This window comes from Nannospalax galili, unplaced genomic scaffold (genome assembly GCF_000622305.1).
Source record: "Nannospalax galili isolate Female #2095 unplaced genomic scaffold, S.galili_v1.0 scaffold518, whole genome shotgun sequence".
NCBI lineage: Eukaryota > Metazoa > Chordata > Mammalia > Rodentia > Spalacidae > Nannospalax > Nannospalax galili.
In genome coordinates, this window is record NW_008342851.1 from 3548998 (window position 1) to 3569515 (window position 20518).

At 39.4% G+C, this 20518-nt stretch overlaps 1 protein-coding gene across 1 annotated transcript in view; it reads left to right on the forward strand.

The window, feature by feature from the left end:
• The window catches only part of Slc30a5 (solute carrier family 30 member 5), a 35541-nt gene that overhangs the window by 7123 nt on the left and 7900 nt on the right, over positions 1–20518 (forward strand). The window contains exons 3-13 of the mRNA XM_008838838.2: positions 454–520; positions 2898–2983; positions 5537–5624; positions 9621–9708; positions 11123–11199; positions 11832–12002; positions 12716–13004; positions 13188–13396; positions 13942–14099; positions 15022–15151; positions 19349–19550. Of these exons, the coding sequence (XP_008837060.1) occupies positions 454–520; positions 2898–2983; positions 5537–5624; positions 9621–9708; positions 11123–11199; positions 11832–12002; positions 12716–13004; positions 13188–13396; positions 13942–14099; positions 15022–15151; positions 19349–19550 (1565 nt within the window). The remainder of the gene's footprint in view (positions 1–453; positions 521–2897; positions 2984–5536; positions 5625–9620; positions 9709–11122; positions 11200–11831; positions 12003–12715; positions 13005–13187; positions 13397–13941; positions 14100–15021; positions 15152–19348; positions 19551–20518) is intronic.

Here is a 20518-nt window from a genome sequence, read left to right on the forward strand (position 1 = left end):
TTGTATGTGTTACACAAATAAGCATATCATATCTCATTAGTATGCAACTTTGATTTCATCTCTAGTGGTAAAATTATGTATAATAAGAATTAAGATAAATTTCTTGATTATCAGTAAATATTTGATTTATAAGCATGTTTTATATACCTACATATTCAGGGTCACATAAGTTTTAAGAAGCTCTGCTTTAGAGAGTAGCATGTTTCTGATTCTAGCATATTTGTTTAAAGTAAGTATCTTAGGTGGGTGTGGTAGCACACTCCTTTAATCCCAGCACATGGGAGGCAGAGGCAGGCAGGTCTCTTTGAATTCAAGGCTGCCTGGTCTACATAGCAAGTTCCAGGCCAGCTGGGGCTACAGGGAGACACTGTCTCAAAAAGACCAAATAAAATAAGTGTCTTTAAAACGACGCCTTAGATTTAATATTGATTGTTACTCTTTCAATATTTACAGGACTGCATTTTTTATGGTTTTGTTTCAAAAACCATTTTCTACAGGGAAAACTATTACAAAACACCAGGTAAGATTTCTGCAGAATAATTTATTCCTAACAGCTTCCCATTCAGTAGGACAGAATCAGTGCCATTTTTAATATTTCTAGACTTAACTTTCTGTTTTGTTTTCTGTTTGTTTTTGAGGCATGGCCTCCCATAGCCTCCTCTGGCCTAGAATTTGTTTGTAGTCAAGAATGACCTTAACCTCTTCCTCCATCTCCCAAAGTGCTGGGATTCTAGGCTTAGACCACTACACCTAGTTTATGTGGTGCTGATGCCCCAGCCCAAAGCTTCATGTATGCTGGGCAGGCTGTCTACCTACCCAGTTACATCCCTATTCCTAGAATTAACTTACCTTTCACTTTTCAGAATTAAGGCTTTAAGAGAAGGTATAAAATCTCAATATAGGGGTTGGAGAGATGGCTCAGCAGTTAGGAGCACAGGCTGTTCTTTCAGAAGACCCAGGTTTGAATCCCAGCACCCACATGGCAACTAACAACTGTCTCTAACTCCAGTTTCAGGGGATCCGACACCCTCTTCTGTCCTTTGCAGGCACTGCAAAACCTGGGTACACTTATACATATGCAGGCATAACATCAATAAGTTTTTTACGCATAAAGTAAAAATAAGATAAATCAAAAAAATTTTAAATCTCAATAGAATATTTTAAAATGCAGAAGAGCGGACTGGAGAGATGGTGTCTCACAACTTTAACTGCCTGTAACTCTAGCTCCAAGGGATTCAGTGCACTTGGCCTCCTTGGATACCTGCACTCATCTGTAGGTATCCACACACAGACACATACACATAATTAAAGATAAAATAAATCTTTAAAATAACAATGCAGAAGAGGGTAGCTGGCTTTAAAAGCATGTATGTAGGGGCTGGAGAGATGGTTCAGTGGTTAAGACTACTGGTTGCTCTTGTAGAGGACCTGGATTCGGTTCCCAGCACCCAACAGCTGTCCATAACTTACAACCTCTTTTGCCTCTGTGGACATTGTACACACATCATGCAGCCAAAATACTCATGCCATAAAATAAAAATAATCCAAAGAATTCTTTAAAAAGCATGTCTGTGATTGCTGTCTTTAGCAAAGCCTTCTCTTTTTTTAAATATTTTATGTGTATGAGTTTATTGCCTGCGTGTGTGTTAAGTGTACCCTTGTCCTGCAGTGCCCTTGGAGGTCAAGATGGGATAAGATCCCCTGGAACTGGAGTTATGGATGGTTGTTAGCCACCATGTGCGTGCTGGGAATCAAACAAAGGTCCTCTGCAAAAGTGGCCAGTGCTCTTAACCACTGAGCCATCTCTCCAGCCCCCAACAAAGCCTTCTTATTTAGAAAGATACATAAATCAGGCATAAAGTCATGCCCAGGAGCCAAGAGTGTCACTGAGAATTTGATAAGAGAGTGCAGGGTTAGAAGTAAGGCCACTTAAATCAGACATACTCGTGCCTGTACTGTTAATTTGTCTTGCCTTCATTTGCTCACTGCCAAAGTAGAGATATCTTTCTAAGTATGCCTGTGAGGAGTAGGTGAATTCATACATGCATAGTTTTTTAATTGTAGCAGACTTGTAAATATGCAGTACATACTAGAGTACAGTATGTCTCCCTCATCCTCATTGTTATTATATCCTGCAGCTTCAGGCCAGAAAAGTCTCTTATTCAGCAGAGTCTCACACAAACACTTCATCGGGGGCAGTTATACTCTATTGCATGTTTGCTTTATGCCACAAGGTAGAATCCTGTACCATGTTATTAGCATGACCAACTGAAGTATTTCTATTTTTAGAGACCAAGAACATTTTTTAAAACACAGTATTTTAAACACCATCTTAAGTTTCTTTCTCCATTTTCAAATGATTAGAGTACCAAACATTTCTCATGGAAAGCTGAGCATGGTGGCACATACTTGTACTCAGAACACTCAAGGAATCTGAGGCTGGAAGGTTGATAAGTTCAAGGCCAGCCTGTACTACATAGAGAGACCCTGTCTAAAAAGCAAGCAGACAGGGAAAAGATTTTAAGTACTAAGTCATTAAGAAATTCTAGGAAATTAGAAAATTAAAAGTTCTCCTGTGTAAGAAAAAGATTTCAAGACCTAACAACAGGTAAGACTATAAATAATTAGTAGAAGGCAGTATTGTTAGCTAGGCATGATGGCATATGCCTTAGTTCCAGCACTTGGGAGGCAGAGGGAGGCAGATCTCTATAAGTTCCAGGCCAGCTGGGGCTACAGGGAGACGCTGTTTCAAAAAGACCAAAAAAAAAAAAAAAGGAAAACAGTATTTTGTAAATCATGTAATTATTTAACCTTTAAAATGCCTTTCCCCTGTGTGTTTTATTTACAATTGGGATACTTAGCTTGAATGACTGAACTTTTTTTGTTTTCATTTATAGTGGGTCAAAATATTTAAACATGCAGTTGCTGGCTGTATCATATCACTTTTGTGGTTTTTTGGCCTTACTCTTTGTGGACCACTAAGGTAAATAAAAAATGCATATTTTCAATATTTGTTTATATTTCCTTATTTGAATCTTAATTTCATTCTGTGTTTTTATTTTATTTATTTATTTATTTGGGGGGACACGCATGTAAAGATCAGAGAACGTGCAAGAGTCATTTTTCTCCTTTTACTACTTGGTTCTTGAGGCTCAAACTTGAGTTACTACGCTTCGCAGCAAGTCCCTTTACCCACTGAGCCAGCTCAACAGTCCTTGTTCTATATTTTATATTTAACATTTGTATGTATAACAATTTCTATCACTTCTATAGCATTGAATATATTTCAACAAAGAAAGAATCGGTTTAGTTGTGGACTAGTTCTTTGGTAAATACCATTAACATATTTGTTCATAATCTATCATAGATATTTTATTGCTTATTTATCATAGACATTTTACTGCTTATACTTCAGAGAGTTTCAAATAGAGAAGCTAAAAGGTCTGAAGTGGAAAGTGAAATCAACCAAGAAAGATGAAACATCTTTAAAAGTGCTCTTTTTGGGCTAGGAGTGGTGTACGCCTTTAATCCCAGCACTCAGGAGGTAGAGATGGACAGATCTCTGAATCTGAGGTTAGCCTGGTCTACCTAGTGAGACCCTGACTTTAAAAAAAAGAAAAAGGGCAAGCGTGGTCGCACACACCTTTAGTCCCAACACTCGGGAGGCAGAGGCAGGCGGATCTCTGAGTTCAAGGCCAGCCTGGTCTACATAGTGAGTTCCAGGTCAGGTCAGCTGGATCTACAGGGAGACCCTGTCTCAAAGAGACAAAAAAGAAGACAAGGAGGAGAAGAGGGACGGGGAGGAGGAAAGAATAAAATGAAGAAGAGGAGGAGGAATAAAATGACTATCCATGTATGCAGCACTCAACCCCAGATAAACTCTTACCAGTACCTTTCAAACCCCCTGTGCCTCTCCTGATTGAATGCCTTTGGATATAACCAGTATCTTAAGTTTTGCTTTTCATTCTCTTGGATTTCTTTGTAGTTTACATGGGGATTGAATCTAGGGCCTCACTCAGGCTAGGCAGGTGCCCCACCTCTAAACTATATCCCCAAGACCATTTTTATTTTGAGACAGGATGTTTCTACATTACTCAGACTGGCCTCGGACCTACTTTGTAGACCAAGCAGCCCTTAAATTTGGCATCCTCCTGCCTCAATCTCCCTAGTAGCTGAGATTATGGGCCTGTATTATCAAGCCTGGCTCTTTTTTTTTTTTTTCTTCTTCTTTTAAAATAAAGTTTAGCTTTACAAAGTTAAATATACATTTTAGTATTTTTTGTATATTTATAACATTCTATTCCTACTGCTTTATAACAGTCCATCAAATGGAAATACTTCATTTATGTTATTCTCTTATTAGTAATAATATATAAGCAATGCTGTAAGAGCAAACTTTCAAATACTTACTTTTACTTATATTATTATTGTATGTGTATACAGAAGTTTGGAGGGCTGGGGAGATGGCTCAGTAGGTAAAGTGCTTGTTACACAGGCATAGGGACCCAAAAAACCATTCACTGCAGTGTATGCTTGTAGCCCCGCTGCTGGGAAGGTGGAGACAGGAAGATCCTGGGAGCTCGCCATTTGGCCAGTCTAGCTGAAAGAGCAAGCTGCAGACTCGGGGAGAGACCCTGTCTCAAGAAATAACATGGGGGTGGGGGGCTGCTTCCATGTAGGCCCACGCACACACATGCGTATACTACACACAGAAATCTGGGATAGCAAAACTTGTCTTAGGGAGTAAAAGTGCTTACTGTGCAGGCCTAACAATCTGAACTCTATTTCCAAAAAGTTTTTCTTTTTTTTTTTTCCTTTTTGAGACAGGGTCTCCCTGTAGCCCTAGCTGGCCTGGAACTCGCTATGGTAGACCAGGCTGGCCTTGAACTCACAGAGATCTGCCCGCCTCTGTCTCCTGAGTGCTGGCATTAAAGACCTGCGCCACCACGCTTGGCAGAAAGTTGTTCTTTGATGTACACACACATAGCATAACACAATAAATAAAATGAAACCTTTTTTTTAAGACAGGGTCTCAATATGCTGTACTGGCTGGACCTAGAACTTGCTTTGTATATCAGGCTGGCTTGGAACCCACACAGACCTGCCTGATGGAGTAAACTTTTTTTTTAAGAAATTTAGCCAGGCTTGGTGGGACACACCTTTAATCCCAGCACTTGGGAGGCAGAGGCAGGTAGATCTTTGTGAGTTTGAGGCCAGCCTGGTCTACATAGTGAATTCCAGGCCAACCAGGGCTACATAGTGAAACCCTATCTCAACCAAAAAACAATAAAAAAAAAATTTTAAAGGAAATTAAAATGTAGAAAATAGATTCATAATTCTAAGGGTGGTGTTTTCAGGTATTTGTAGCCTCAGCCTTCCTAAGGCAGAAGACACCAAAATATTTTGGACTTATACCTATTTATTTTTCTCATGTTTTGTGAAATTAAGTGATTTTCCTTTTACCTACTCTAGTTGAATTCATGCTTCCTGGTAGAAAGATCAGCTACATTTCCTGAATGGTGTTTTGTTTCCATAGGACTTTGCTGCTGTTTGAACACAGTGATATTGTTGTCGTCTCACTGCTCAGTGTTTTGTTCACGAGTTCTGGTGGAGGACCAGCAAAGGTAGAATTTTCCATCTTCAACTACTTAGAACTTTAAAGCACAAAGCCAGGCGTGGTGGTGCACGCCTTTAATCCCAGCACTTGGGAGACAGAGGCAGGTAGGTCTCTGTGAGTTCAAGGCCAGCCTGGTCTGCATGGTGAGTTCCAGGACAGCTGGTGCTGATGAAAACAAAAAGTAGGTGTTAGACATTGTTCAAAGCAAAACCAAATCATGTATTTTACTATTCATAAGAAGGAAAGGACTTTTAATACTAGCTAAACATTTTACTTACAAAAAATATTTTTCTGGAGCTGGAAAAATGGCTCAGCAGTTAAGAGCACTGGCTGCTCTTGCAGAGGACCCAGGTTCAATTCCCAGCACCCACATGGCAGCTAACAACCATCCATAACTCCAGTTCCAAGGGATCTGATACCCTCTTCTGACCTCCATGGGCATTGCACGACATACGTACACTTACATATATGCAGGCAATACACTCATGCTCATGCACATAAAATAAAAATAAATATTTTTTATCTTGAAATTGTTATAGAGTATTAGGAAATTGTAAAAATAATACAGAGATGCACCTTTCAGTCAGTTTTCCCCAAAAGTAACTTGAAAATTACCATTAGTACAGTCCATTATTTAGATCTAATTAAAACGTTGTTGTCTTTTGAAAATGAATTATCAATCTGCAGTTCCAAATGTTAGAGCTACATTATTTCTGTTTTACCATGTTAAAATGTTCTGTACATGATGCATCATGCTAGATAACAGGGAAAAAGACAAAGCTCAGGGATAATGATACTCGTTTAGAGGGACTTTCAAGATAAGTAATCTGAAGAAAATAATCAAGTGAGCAAAGAACCATGCCCAGGAGATCAGAGAGGAAATCCCACTTATAGGTCATTGCATAGGGATGTTTGTAATCCCAACGCTCTGGATGCCAGTGCAGGAAGACCAAGAGTTTGAACGCAGGACTGGGAAAATGGCTCGATGGGTAAAGGCGCTCAGTGACAAGACTGACAATCTGAGCTCTTTCTCTGGGACCCACATAGTAGAAGGAGAGAACCAACTCTTGAAAGTTATCCTCTGACTCTACATATCTACCATGGTGCATGTGTTCTCCCCCCACCCCCAGTCAATAAATAAATGTAGTTTTTTGGGTGGGTTTGTTGTTTTTTGTTGTTGTTGTTGTTGTTGTTGTTGTTTGAGGCAGCGGCTCCCTGTAGCCCAAGCTGGCCTGGAACTCACAGAGATCCACCTGCCTCTGCCTCCCAAGTGCTGGGATTAAAAGCTTGTGCCACCACACCCAGCCTATAAATGTAAGGGGGTTTTTTTCATTATTTTTATTTTTTACTTGTATGAGTATATTGCCTGCTTGTGTGTAAGTGCACCCGTGTCCTGCAATGCCGAGGAGGCCAGAAGAGGGCATCAGATCCCCTGGAACTAGAATTATGGACAGTTATTAGCCTCCATCTGGGTGCTGGGAACCAAACCTGGGTCCTCTGCAAGAGCAGCCAGTGCTCTTAAACACTGAGCCATCTCTCCAGCCCTAAATATAGTTTCTTGTTGGTTTTTTTTTTTTTAATTTTATTTATTAGTTTTATTTCATGCATATGAGTGTTATGCCTGCATGTAGGTAAATGCACTCATGTTGTGCAATGCCCAAGGAAGACAGAAGAGGCTGTCGGATCCCCTGGAACTGGAGTTACAGACAGTGGTTAGCTGCCATGTGGGTGCTGGGATTCGAACCTGGGTCTTTTGCAAGAACAGTCAGTGTTCTTAACCAGCAAGAAATTTGAAGCCAACCTGTACTACATAGTAAAACCCCATCTTTAAAAATAATTAACAAAGGGACTATAGAGATGGCTCAGCAGTTAAGAGTACTGGCTGTTCTTGCAGAGGAATTGGATTCGAGTCCCAGCACTCACATGGCAGTTAGCAACCATCCATAATCCCAGTTCAAGGAGATCCGATGCCCTCTTCTGTTCTCCAAGGGCATTGACGGCACAGGTGCACCTACATACATATACAGGCATGACACTCATACACATAAAAAATAAAAATAAGCCGGGCGTGGTAGTGCACGCCTGTAGTCCCAGCACTTGGGAGGCAGGGGCAGGCAAATCTCTTTGAGTTCAAGGCCAGCCTGGTCTACATAGCCAGTTCCAGGCCAGCTGGGCCTACAAAGAAGCCGGGCGTGGTGGCACACGCTTTAATCCCAGCACTCAGGAGGCAGAGGCAGGACCCACCACACTTAAATTCATTGATTATAATGGTAATTATATAATTAATAGAATAGTATTGTTTTCATTTGAAACTTTGTTAGAAGTATTACAGTTCCATAATTTACGCATACATAATCTTACATATAAATATCACAAAGGAACTATGTGTACATTTACAAGTATCAAATTATAGTAAAGCTATTTGAGGATTTTTTTTTTTTTAATGTGTATGTGTGTATTGCCTGCATGTAGGTAAGTGCACCCATGTCATGCAAAGCCCACAGAGGTCAGAAGAGGCTGTCAGATCCCCTGGAACTGGAGTTACAGACAGTTGTTAGCTGCCATGTGGGTGCTGGGATTCGAACCGAGGTCTTCTGCAAGAACAACCAGTGTTCTTAACTGCTGAGCCATCTCTCCAGCCCCAAGGATTTTTTTCCATTCTGAAATATTTATATAAACTAGACTAATACATCCTTTCTGTAACTTTGTTTTATCAAAAATCTTTCACTGCAAGTACATAAATTTAAAAAGTTTATCTGGGGACTGGGGTGATGCCTCAATGGATGAGAGCTCTTGCTGTGAAAACAAGAGAACCTGAGCTCATGTCCGCAGTGTCAATGTAAAAGATGGGCACTGCTATGCATGAGTGTAACCCCAGTATTATGGGGCAGAAACGGGAAAATCCTGGGAGCTGACTGGTCAGGTCAAAACATTGATCTTCAAGTTCATTGGGAGACCCTACTTCAAAACATAAGTGGAAGATTTTCAAAGCAGCAGAGGAAGACACCCAGTACCCTCTTCTGGGTTCCTCGTACTCAAACACAGACATGTGCACAGGCAGGTAACATATACACACAAAAGGTTAATTGGCTACGATATTCTCTGCCTATTGCATGGTAGAGAATATGATACATCTCTACTAATTGTTCCTTAGCTGTTTAGAGCTTTTCAATCAGAAGTTAAGAAGCTTAATTCTGTAAATCTTAATAGTTTGTTCATGTTAATATGCCTAGTCATATTCAGAAAGAGATAAAGTTAATATATCTCTTAAATGTTGTTAAAATACCCTACAGAATTTTTGTTTTACTGTTACTACTACAAATTTACATAAAGACTTTAATGTCAGATGTTATTTTTCTTCAAATGTTTGTTTTTAATATTTTATTACTTTTATTTTTATGTGTATTAGTATATTGCCTACATGTATTTAAGTATACCCATATCATGCAGTACCCCCAGCGATCAGAAGAGGGCATCAGATCCCCTGGAACTGGAGTTACAAACAGTTGTTAGCCACCATGTGGATGCTGGGAACTGTACCCAGGTTCTCTGCAAGAGCAACTAGTGCTTTTAACCACTGAGCTGTCTCTCTAGCCCCCATGTTTTTGTTTTTTAAATGCTGGGTTTTTTTGGTCTTTTTGAGACAGTGTCTCCCTATAGTCCCAATTGGCCTAGAACTCACTATGTAGACCAGGCTGGCCTTGAACTCACAGAGATCCACCTGCCTCTGTGTCCTAAATGCTGGGATTAAAGACATACACCACCATACCCTGCAAAAAAACTTTTTTCTTAAACCAGGCTTTGTGGCACATGCCTGTCTATAATCCCAGGAGACTGGAGCAGGAAGACTGTGAGTTCAAGGCCAGCCTGGAACACATATTGAGACCCTGTCTCAAAAAGAAAGAAAAAGGGGGGAGAAAAAAGTTTTCCTTTAGCATTTATGTGGTTATTGTGCTAAGAATTAACCTGTTAAAGAAAATTCTGTTTTTTTCTTCACTTTCAGACAAGGGGGGCTGCTTTTTTCATTATTGCTGTAATCTGTTTGTTGCTTTTCGACAATGATGATCTCATGGCTAAGATGGCTGAACACCGTATCCTTTTGCAGTAAATGGGGTTGTTTAATGTCTTTAAGAAAAATAGGCTGGCGGAATGGGGAAAGGAGAAATTAATGAATTAAACTGATCAATCATGAATGAAGCTTTCCTGAATTAGTATAGGCAAAAATTTATTAATTTTATTATGTATCCATGCATGTGTGCCTGTGTGAGATGTGCACCACATGTACGCAGGTGCTTATGGAGACCAGAGGATAGGCATTGGATCTCCCAGAGCCAGAGTTATAAGCAGTTGTGAGCCACCTGATGTGGGTGCTGGGAATTGAACCTGGGTCCTCTGGAAGAGCAGTACATATGCTTAACCTCTGGGCCAGCTCTCCAGCCCTCTAAATTATTCTTGCCACTCTCTCTCATGTAAGCCCAACCTTCCAGTCAAATGGATGTACTCCCTCTACACACTTTCCCTGTCCACACACTATGTCCACTCTATTCAACAGTACTCAAAGCACCAATTTCCTTCTGGTTATTGATACTTAGTGCGCTAAGGTTTGTTAGTAAACTGATAGTAATTTACTTTGTTACAATCGGGGAGCAGAACTTTGAAAGAGCTCCAAGTTGTTTATTACATAAGATCTGTTCCCTACATACCCTCTTCTGTTTACCACTTACTTTGCTGAGACCTGGGCAGTTAGTCATGTAGAGAAGACTAGTTCAAGACTGACCTTAACTAAACTATTACTCTAAAAGTGTAACCTTAATTCCATTGAACAGTAGTCCAAGGAGATTCCTTGCTCGTACTCCTTTGTCCTATTTATAGTTCCTATGATTATGTCTTTTGGAGGCCAAGTACCAACATTTAGCACTATGTCTTAGGCACAACTGTAATTGGAGACAACAGTAGAAGCACAGAAACCAGGCATGGTAGCACACACTTAGGATCCTGTCACTTGGGACACAGAGGCAGGAGTTCAAGAATGTTTAGCTGTGTTTTGAGACCCTGTCTCAAAAAGAAATTTTTAAAGAAGAAAAAGAATCACAGACCATTCCAATTTCTAAATTATTTTCCATGATTAAAGTTGGGTTGTTTTCAAGAATGATATGTTATTGGGACTGGAGAGATGGTTTAGAGGTTAAGAACACATACTGCTCGTCCCCTGAGTCCATTTCCCAGCACCGTCAGGGGGCTCACAGGGTCTTTAACTCCAGTTCCAAGGGAATCCAGTGCCTCTGGTTCCTGTGAGCACTTGTACTCATGTGCACATAGCTACACATATATAATTTTAAGTGATAAAAGTAAATCTTTAAAAGAAAAAAAGAATATTTTACTGAGGGTAGTCAAATTTGGGCACCTAGACCATTCTGTATTCAACCAAAACAAAGTAAAATTTAACAGGACTTTAGCTTTTAAAGTTAGTATTTTCCACTTTTTCCTTTACTCCAGTTCCCTTAGCGGAAGGACATCATGACAGTGCTCTAACTCACATGCTTTACACAGCTATTGCCTTCTTAGGTGTGGCAGATCACAAGGTGTGTGAAGGAAAAGAACTTTTCCTTTTTTGGGAAGCTATCAAACCTTTCTAAAACAGTCACAGCAGCTATAACTTAAAAAAGTGGAGGGGAGGGGAATGGAGGATGAGGGTGGGGTGAGAAGGGTCTTATGTAGCCCAAGCTGTTCTGGAACTTGATACTTAGCTAAAGATGACCTTGAACTCTTGATCCTCCTGCCTCTACCTCCCTAGTGCTGGAATTTGGCATGTGCCAATTTATAGTTTCTTAATTGCACATAAACAGGTGTGATGGCACATGCCTTTATTAGGAGGCTAATGCAAGAGTATCTCCAAAGCCAGCCTGGGCTATATAGACAAAGTTTTTAAGTGTTTTTAAAATAATGTATCAGAATGTGATTGTTTCTTAGTCTGTTCAAATGTAATGGTAGAAATGCTTGCCTTTCATGGGCAGGGACCTGGGCTAAATCCCTAGCACTGTAAAATAATATTAAAATTATATTGGTAGCTTACAGTATTGTCTGCCGTTTAAATAGTTACACAAATGAGAATATGGGAGGAGTGAGGAACTAGTTTCATTTTTTCAAGTACATATTCAGAAATTGAATATGGGACTGTATTTGTTTAATGAGATTTCTCTAATTTCACTCATAGGGTGGAGTACTCTTGCTAGTGCTGGCTTTATGTTGTAAAGTTGGTTTTCATACAGCTTCCAGAAAGCTTGCTATAGATGTTGGTGGAGCTAAACGTCTTCAAGCCTTGTCCCAGCTTGTTTCTGTGCTTCTCTTGAGCCCATGGGTGGTCGTTCTCTCTGTGACAACTGAGGTAAGAACAAGGTGTTTTTGATAGTAAAATGAATTGCTGTTATAAATTTCAGTTCTGAACATTTTATTTAGAGGTTAATAGTGGCTTAAATTATCCGTGCTTTTTCTTTATTTTTTTAGAGTTAATTTTATTATTTATAAAAATTTAAGTCAAGGGGCTGGAGAGATGGCTCAGCAGTTAAGAACGCTAGCTGTTCTTGCAGAAGATCCGGGTTCAAATCCCAGCACCCACATGGCAGCTAACAACTGTCCATAACTCCAGTTCCAGGGGATCCGACAGCCTCTTCTGTCCTCCATGGGCATTGCACGACACCGGTGCACTTACTTACATGCGGGCATAACACTCATACACATAAAATAAAAATAATAATTTTTTTTTCTTTAAGTCAAACATTATTACATTTATATGCTCTTCACATTCTTATCACCTGAAGACTCAGGTGAAGAAATACCAATTAGTCTTGGGCTTGGGGATTAAGTTGCTTAGTATTTATAAAATTAAATGATAATGGGTTTTTTTTTTTTTATTGTTACTAATACCTTGGAGAATGCTGAGAAAATGTACCAATATCATAACTCTTACATGTTGGTATTTTGTGAATTAAATCATGAGACTATTTGCTCATACATAAAAATATTAACAAAAACACCTTGTAAAATATGGTTTACCCCCATATAGTGTTGATTCTGTGTTGTTTTGTTTTTAATTTCTAGAGTAAAGTTGAGTCTTGGTTCTCTCTCATTATGCCTTTCACCACGGTTATCTTTTTTGTCATGATCCTGGATTTCTATATGGATTCCATTTGTTCAGTCAAAATGGACATTTCCAAATGTGCCCGCTATGGATCCTTTCCCATTTTTATTAGTGCTCTACTTTTTGGGAATTTTTGGACGCATCCAATAACAGAGCAGCTTCGGGCTATGAACAGAGCAGCACACCAGGAGAGCACTGAGCACGTCCTGTCTGGAGGAGTGGTAGTGAGTGCTGTGTTCTTCATTTTGTGTAAGCATTTCCTCTTATTTTTATTTTCATCAGTATATTTATGGGTTCTAATATTCAAAATGATTTTAGGAATAGTTTGGTGCTGGTACTTTCGTACTTGTTCACAGTCACCATGTTGGTTTTTGGTAACTTAAAGGTTTTTTTGTAAGATGTGTAATATTCTTTTTCTTTCTTTCTTTGTAGCTGCCAACATCTTATCATCTCCCTCTAAGAGAGGACAGAAAGGTACCCTTATTGGATATTCTCCTGAAGGAACACCTCTTTATCACTTCATGGGTGATGCTTTTCAGCATAGCTCTCAGTCGGTCCCTAGGTTTATTAAGGAATCACTAAAACAGATTCTTGAGGAGAGTGATTCTAGGCAGATCTTTTACTTCTTGTGCTTAAATCTGGTAAGATTTTTAAATATTAGTGATATAACTTAAAAGCTCAAATTTTTTTTGATACGATGGTGTAATTTTAGTACTTGCCTAATTTCTGACAAAAACGGGCTAAAATACACACTTTTCTCTAATCAGTAGCAAGGATCATATTCAAACTAGACAGTTTTTGCAGTGTGGTGGAAACACAGGTTTAGTATGCTGTTTTAAATCACTACTATAGTAGCTTTTAAGAGGTAGAGTCACCTCTATAGGATGTCAGTACAGACCACTGATGGCTAACCTTTTAGAGCCTTGTTTGTTGGTTTTTATGGACATACAAATGAAACTGTATATTCTAGTTTATAAAGTAGATATACCTGATTTAGCTCAGTTCCTTACCTATGTAAAATAAGGTTTCTGCTATAAGTGACAATTAGATAGAGAAGTAGAATTTTAAGCATACATAGAAGATTTAGATAATTAAAGGTTAAATTCTGTGATTAGATTGTGATAATTCTCTGTTGAAACACATTTGCCAGCATACTCCTCCCATAATTTTCTTAACCTCTTTTTAGCTTTTTACCTTTGTGGAATTGTTCTATGGAGTGTTGACCAATAGTCTAGGCCTGATCTCGGATGGCTTTCACATGCTCTTTGACTGCTCGGCTTTGGTCATGGGACTTTTTGCTGCCCTAATGAGTCGATGGAAAGCAACCCGAATTTTCAACTATGGGTAGGTATGCTGTCAAGGTACTCTAGTACATTTAGTACAGTGAAAAATCTTCAGTGCAGATTCTGTCTTCGGACATAGTACAGTTACTTACAATACAGATTGTTTTCAGGTCTTCATTTTTCTTTCATTTGAAGTTGATAAGGGAATATGAGCTACACATTTGATAAGACTAGATGGTTTGCATTTTTGTCCAGCATGTTTCTTTGAGGCAGTAGAATATGCACAGTCATTCATATCTTATCTCTTAAAAAGAGTTCCAAATTTGAAGTGGCTGTGTATGAAAATATCCTCTCATTAAGCAAATAATTCAACAAATGTCAGAGTCCCCTTCCTTTGCAAGATATTTTACCAAAACCTTTTTCTGAATACATTCAGCCCCTATTTTCAATTGTGTATATTTTGGAAGATGAACAAAATACATTAATAATTTTGGTACAAGCAGAATCTGTATGCCACGACAAAGATGCAGAGTCTGTGTGCCGTGACAGATACAGAGCATAGCAAGGGTTTAGAGAAAGAAATAATTTATTGGTAAGAAATTAGACAAGGCTTTTTTGTAAGATCAACACAAAAGAAGGGCTTTGTTTGTATAAAATTGCAACAAATAAAGCCTGGCATGATGGCACATGCCTTTAGTCCCAGCACTCAGGAGGCAGAGGCAAGGAGATCTCTTGAGTTTGAGGCCAGTCAGCTCTATATAGCAAGTTCCAGGCCAGCTGGGGCTACAAGGCCTGTCTAAAAAAGACAAAAAAAACAAAAAAAATTTCAACAAATATATATATGAGCTGATTTTTAAATGTTGATAATTTTCCATTGTTATTTAGTAGTGTGAAAACCTGGACTTATCCCCCCACCCCCAATAATGTTTATTCTTTAAAAATACTGTCATTTTTCTTTTCTAAAGAATTTTCTGTGTTTTTAGGTATGGCCGAATAGAAATACTCTCTGGATTTATTAATGGACTTTTTCTAATAGTGATAGCCTTTTTTGTGTTTATGGAATCAGTGGCTAGATTGATTGATCCTCCGGAATTAGACACAAACATGTTGACAGTAAGTCTTTTTCTTTCCTGTTTGAGCCTCTACTCAAGCTTAACACAGCTTTTCCATACCAAGGGTTAATGACTCGTAGTCATTGAGCTAAAAAAGTTGCATATTATTTTTGTTTAAATCCATTCTTGCTACATGGCCCCCCTTATCCATGGTTTCACTTTCTGCAGTTTTGGGTACCTGTAGTTTTAACATGGTCTGAAAATATTAAATGAAATATTTCATAAATGATTCTAAACAATTTTTTTTTTTTTTGTCTTTTTTGAGACAGGGTCTCCCTGTAGCCCCAGGTGTACTGGAACTCACTATGTAGACCAGGCTGGCCTCAAACTCACAGAGATCCACCCGCCTCTGCCTCCCAAGTGCTGGGCAAGTCTAAATAATTTTTAAGCTGAGTGTGCCTTTCACCCCAGCACACCAGAGATAGATAGACTCAGAAAGAGCAGGAGTTCAAAGCTAGTTTACTACATAGCAAGTTTAAGGCTAGCCTGGACTACATGAGACCCTGTCTCAAAAAAACATTTTTTATTCTATTACATAAATATTTTGTTATTTATTTATTGTTATAATGGTTTTATTATTGTTGTTAAGCTCCTACTCTGCCTAATTTATGAATTAAACTTTATCATAGGTGTAGGAAAAACAGTATATATGAGTTTGGTACTATCCATGACTTCACGCATGCATTGAAGTCTTGAAACATGCTCCAAAGGTAATGAAAGGCTGTATTTACATAATTACTGCAGACTCTTAAAAATTAATTATTTTCTTAATACCTTAGACAACATATTAGGATATATTATAAAACATTCAGGTTTCTTTATGACTTAAACAAAGTTCTTGTCTCAAGATTCTATTTTTTAAATACCTGAGGGCATCTGCACAATGTTAGTAATAAAATCAGAAAAGAATTGAAATCTTAAAAGGTTTTACTGCATACTTTGTATCACTCTTTATAGCAACCTCAGATACCTGCCTGACCATGGAAAGCAAGCTAATAATAATGGCTGACTTCTTAGCCTGTATATCTTCCTTGGCTTTGATCTCAGTCTCAGTTTTTGAACACCTAGAAGACCAGTTCCACCACTCTTGAAGATGAATTTTAATTCTAACTTTATAATTTCCCTCGGGTATCGAAGGCACCAAGCCCAGATCCTGATTAAAGAAAAGTTCCAAGAAGGTCTTACGGTGACTATCTACCAAGTGGAGATTTCTCTCAACCTCCCAGAAGCAAGCCCCCATTGGCTTGGGGAGTTTGGGAAGGAGTCCCTCATAATGGAGATACTTCTTAACCTTCCCAAAGGGAGACCCTGAAAACTGCGTGTCTGGTATCAGTGAAACCTAGAAGGCTGGGGGGAAGAGAGATGTTCAACGTGGAAATATCGCAACCTCCCAAAAGAAGTCCTTCCAGGTGTCTTGTATCCCCAACCATGAATGTCTTTTCAGAGCAGCACCACTGCCTTACAGCAGTCAAATGAATGAATGAACAAATGAATAAAAGAAAGAAAAACCTCCTGAACACCCATAGCTTTCTTGTTCACAAGAGTTGGTTCTCTGATGTGTATCATAGTTGATTAGGCAGGTCCCACCTGGGATACCAAATCTTCTGTCAGCTCTTGTGCCTAAACTGGGTCCTTTTTTCCCTCTTGGAATTCTAGAACCAGTCACAAGGTAGGGCACCAACTGAGCACCGAAGGAGAGGCTTTTATTCTTAGCTAAAAATTGGAGTAGTGAGAGATATACTCACATAGCTCAACTTCCCCAAGCATCAAACTTTTGTTTTGTTTGTTGGGGGTTGTTGTTGTTGTTGTTTTGCATCTAATCCTTGTGGGTAAATTTTCATTGGGTTTTGTTTGGGTACAGGGGAGTTTTGAGACAGGGTCTCTCCTAAATCCAGGCTGACCTGGAACTCTTGATGTTCTTGCTTTAACCTCCCAAATTCTGGGATTACAGATGTGGGCCACTATGCCAAGCTGTTGAGGGCAGCCTTTAGGGGACCTTTATTTTCTACATTTTTTTTCCTGGTGAATGTGTAAACATGAAGTATCTCAGTAAGGAAAAAGAGTATTTATGGGATTATGAAATTTCTATAAGCAGTATTTGGTTTCATTCAAACTCTTTAACTACATACAAGCTTATAAAACTAACTGAATTTAGCCAGGCACGCCTTTAGTCCCAGCACTTGGGAGGCTGAGGCTGGCAGATCTCTGTGAGTTTAAGGCCAGCCTGGTTTACATAGTGAGTTCTAGGACAGCTTGGGGCTACAGGGAGACCTTGTTTCAAAAAAAAAAATCTAATTGAATTTTTTTTAATCCGTCAAATTGAGTCACAGGAAGAAGTAAATAAGCTCCATACATGTTTACAAAAGTAAATCTCTCTTCTTACTGTCTTAAAACCCAGTTAAAGGACTGGAGAGATGGCTCAGTGGTTAAGAACACTGGCTGCTCTTGCAAAAGACCCAAATTTGAATCCTAGCACTCACATGGCGGCTAACAACTGTCCCTTTTCTGTCCTCTACAGGCATAGCACTCTTCTGTCTCTACACAGGTACACTTAAATATATGCATGCTTAACACTCATACACATAAAATGAAAATAAATCATTCGGGGCTGGAGAGATGGCTCAGCAGTTAAGAGCGCTGACTGCTCTTGCAGAAGACCGGGTTTGATTCCCAGCATCCACATGGTAGCTACGAACTGTCCTTAACTCCAGTTCCAGGGGAATCTGAAGCCCTCTTCTGACCTCCGTGGCATTGCACGACACGGGTGCAATCACATACATGCAGGCAATACACTCATACACATAAAAAATAATAAATAAATCAAAAAAATTTTTTTAACTAGTTAAAATATTGGAACTAGAGAGAGAGTTCAGCAGTTAAGAGCACTGGCTGCTCTTTCAGGGGACCTGGGTTTGGTTCCCAGCACCAACATAGTGAACGGTCCATAACCCCAGTTCAGGGGATCCAACCTCTTTTGGCCGTTAAGTGCTCATGGTGCACTTATATACATGCAGGAAAATACTCATGCACACAACATAAAAAGAAAAATAGTTAAAATAGTTTCTTAATTTTTCTTTATAAAGCATGAATTTCTCTAAGAAAAGGAAAACAATTGTAGGTATATGTAAATTAAATAATATCCCAGTTACTATTCAAAATAATTCCCTAGGCACATGCCTGTAGTCCCAGCACTTGGGAGACAGACAGGTGGATCTCTGTGAGTTCAAGGCCAGCCTGGTCTACATAGTTCCAGGCCAGCTGGGCTACAGGGAAACCCTGTTTCAAAAAAAATAATTTCCTAAGCAAAGATCATCAAGAGCAACTTTATTTACTTTTTGGAGCATTTTTATGACACTATTAAAACAACTTCATTTTGTTTTAAAAATTGAGAGATTACTACTGTATATTTACTTTTTCATTGTACCTTTCTTTGGAAAATTACAGTAAAGTACAGTAAGCTGGGTGTGGTGGTGCCTGCCTATAACCCTAGCACAGGTGAAGACAGGGAAGAGCAGGGATTTTGAGGTTAGCCTAGGCTACATGATACCCTGTCGCAAAAACAAAGGAACCAGGCATGTGATACATGCATTTAATCCCTGCACTCCAGGGGCAGGGGCAGGGCAGGAGCTCTGTAAATTTGAGACCGGTCTGGTCTATGTAGCAAGTGCTACATAGTGAGACCATGTCACCAAAAACAAAAAACAGGAAGGAAAGAAAGAAAAGCACAGTGAGAGTAGTTGAAATCTGCTAGTAAGTTATAGTTGGCATGTAAGCTGTTAACTTAGTATAAATAAAATTGCAGGTACGGTATATACTTGGACCAGTGAATAGTACTTTCCAAGTCTTTAAATAAGCAAAACCAGGGGCTGGAGAGAGGGCTCAGCGGTTAAGAGCACTGACTGCTCTTGCAGAGGACTTGGGTTCAGTTCCCAGCACCCACATGGTAGCTACAAACCATCCTTAACTCCAGTTCCAGGGGAATCCAAAGCCCTCTTCTGACTTCCACAGCATTGCAGGACACGGGTGCTCTCACATACATGCAGGCAATACACTCATACATGTAAAAAAAAAAAAAAATAAGCAAAACCAAACTGTACCACTTAAAAACTGTAAACAAAAATATATGGCTAAATAATAACTTTTATGTGGCAAGTTTTTTTCTGAGTTACAAAATTAAAGATTTGTCTCTTTTTCCTAGCCAGTCTCAGTTGGAGGGCTGCTAGTAAACCTTATCGGAATCTGTGCCTTCAGCCATGCCCATAGCCATGGTCACGGAGCTTCTCATGGAAGCTATCACTCATCTGATCATGGCCATTCTCACCACACACATGGACACAGTGATCATGGTCACGGTCACAGCCACGGATTCACAGGTGGAGGCATGAATGCTAACATGAGGGGTGAGTCTGTGAAATACTGTCCTGCCTTCCAGCTCTGTGCTGAGTTGATCCTCTTGTTTTTATTGAATACTGGCCTTCTGGTACAATTTTATTTTAAACAACGTGTGGTGGCGCACACCTTTAACCCCAGCACTCAGGAGGCAGAGACAGGTGGCGCTCTATGAGATTGAGGCCACCCTGGGCTACATGGTAAGTTCAGGCTAGAGCTATGGGGAGACCCTGTCATAAAAAGGCAACATGTGATTCTAAAAGATCTGAATTATGTTATGGAGAAAATGCCTGTGTTTGTATAAGTAAAATGAATTGTCATTCAGCATTTTTTTTTTTAATGTGTATGTGTGCATTGCCTGCATATAGGTAAGCAAACCCGTGCCACGCAATGCCCACAGATGTCAGAAGAGGCTGTCAGATCCCCTGGAACTGGAGTTATGGACAGTTGTTAGCACCATGTAGGTGCTGAGATTCGAACCCTGGTCTTCTGCAAAAACAACCACTGTTCTTAACCGCTGAGCCATCTCTCCAGCCCCTCAGCATTTATTTTTTTAAAGGAGAGGGCTAGGAATATAGCTGAGCAGTAGAGTGCCTGCCTAGTATGCTCAAGGCTCCCCAGAACTGAGAGGGATGCAGGCCTGTATGCAACAATATGGATAAACTTTGACATTTTGCTAAGTGAAATGAACCCATCACAGAAAGCCACTTACTACATGATTCTATGTATATGAGATGAAATTCATAGACTCAAAGCATAGAATAGTAACTAGGGAGACGGGGAAAAGGAAATACCTGGTCAATAGGTCTGAAGTTTCAGTTGATGAATAGTTGTGAAGGTCAGCTATGAAGCATTGTACTTCCCTTGCAACAGTGGTGTATTTTGACATTAAAAAAAATTGGGTAGGAGAAGAGATCTTGTGTTAAGTGTTCATTCCACAATAAAGTGGATTTAGTGGATATTTTTTTTTTAATGAAAA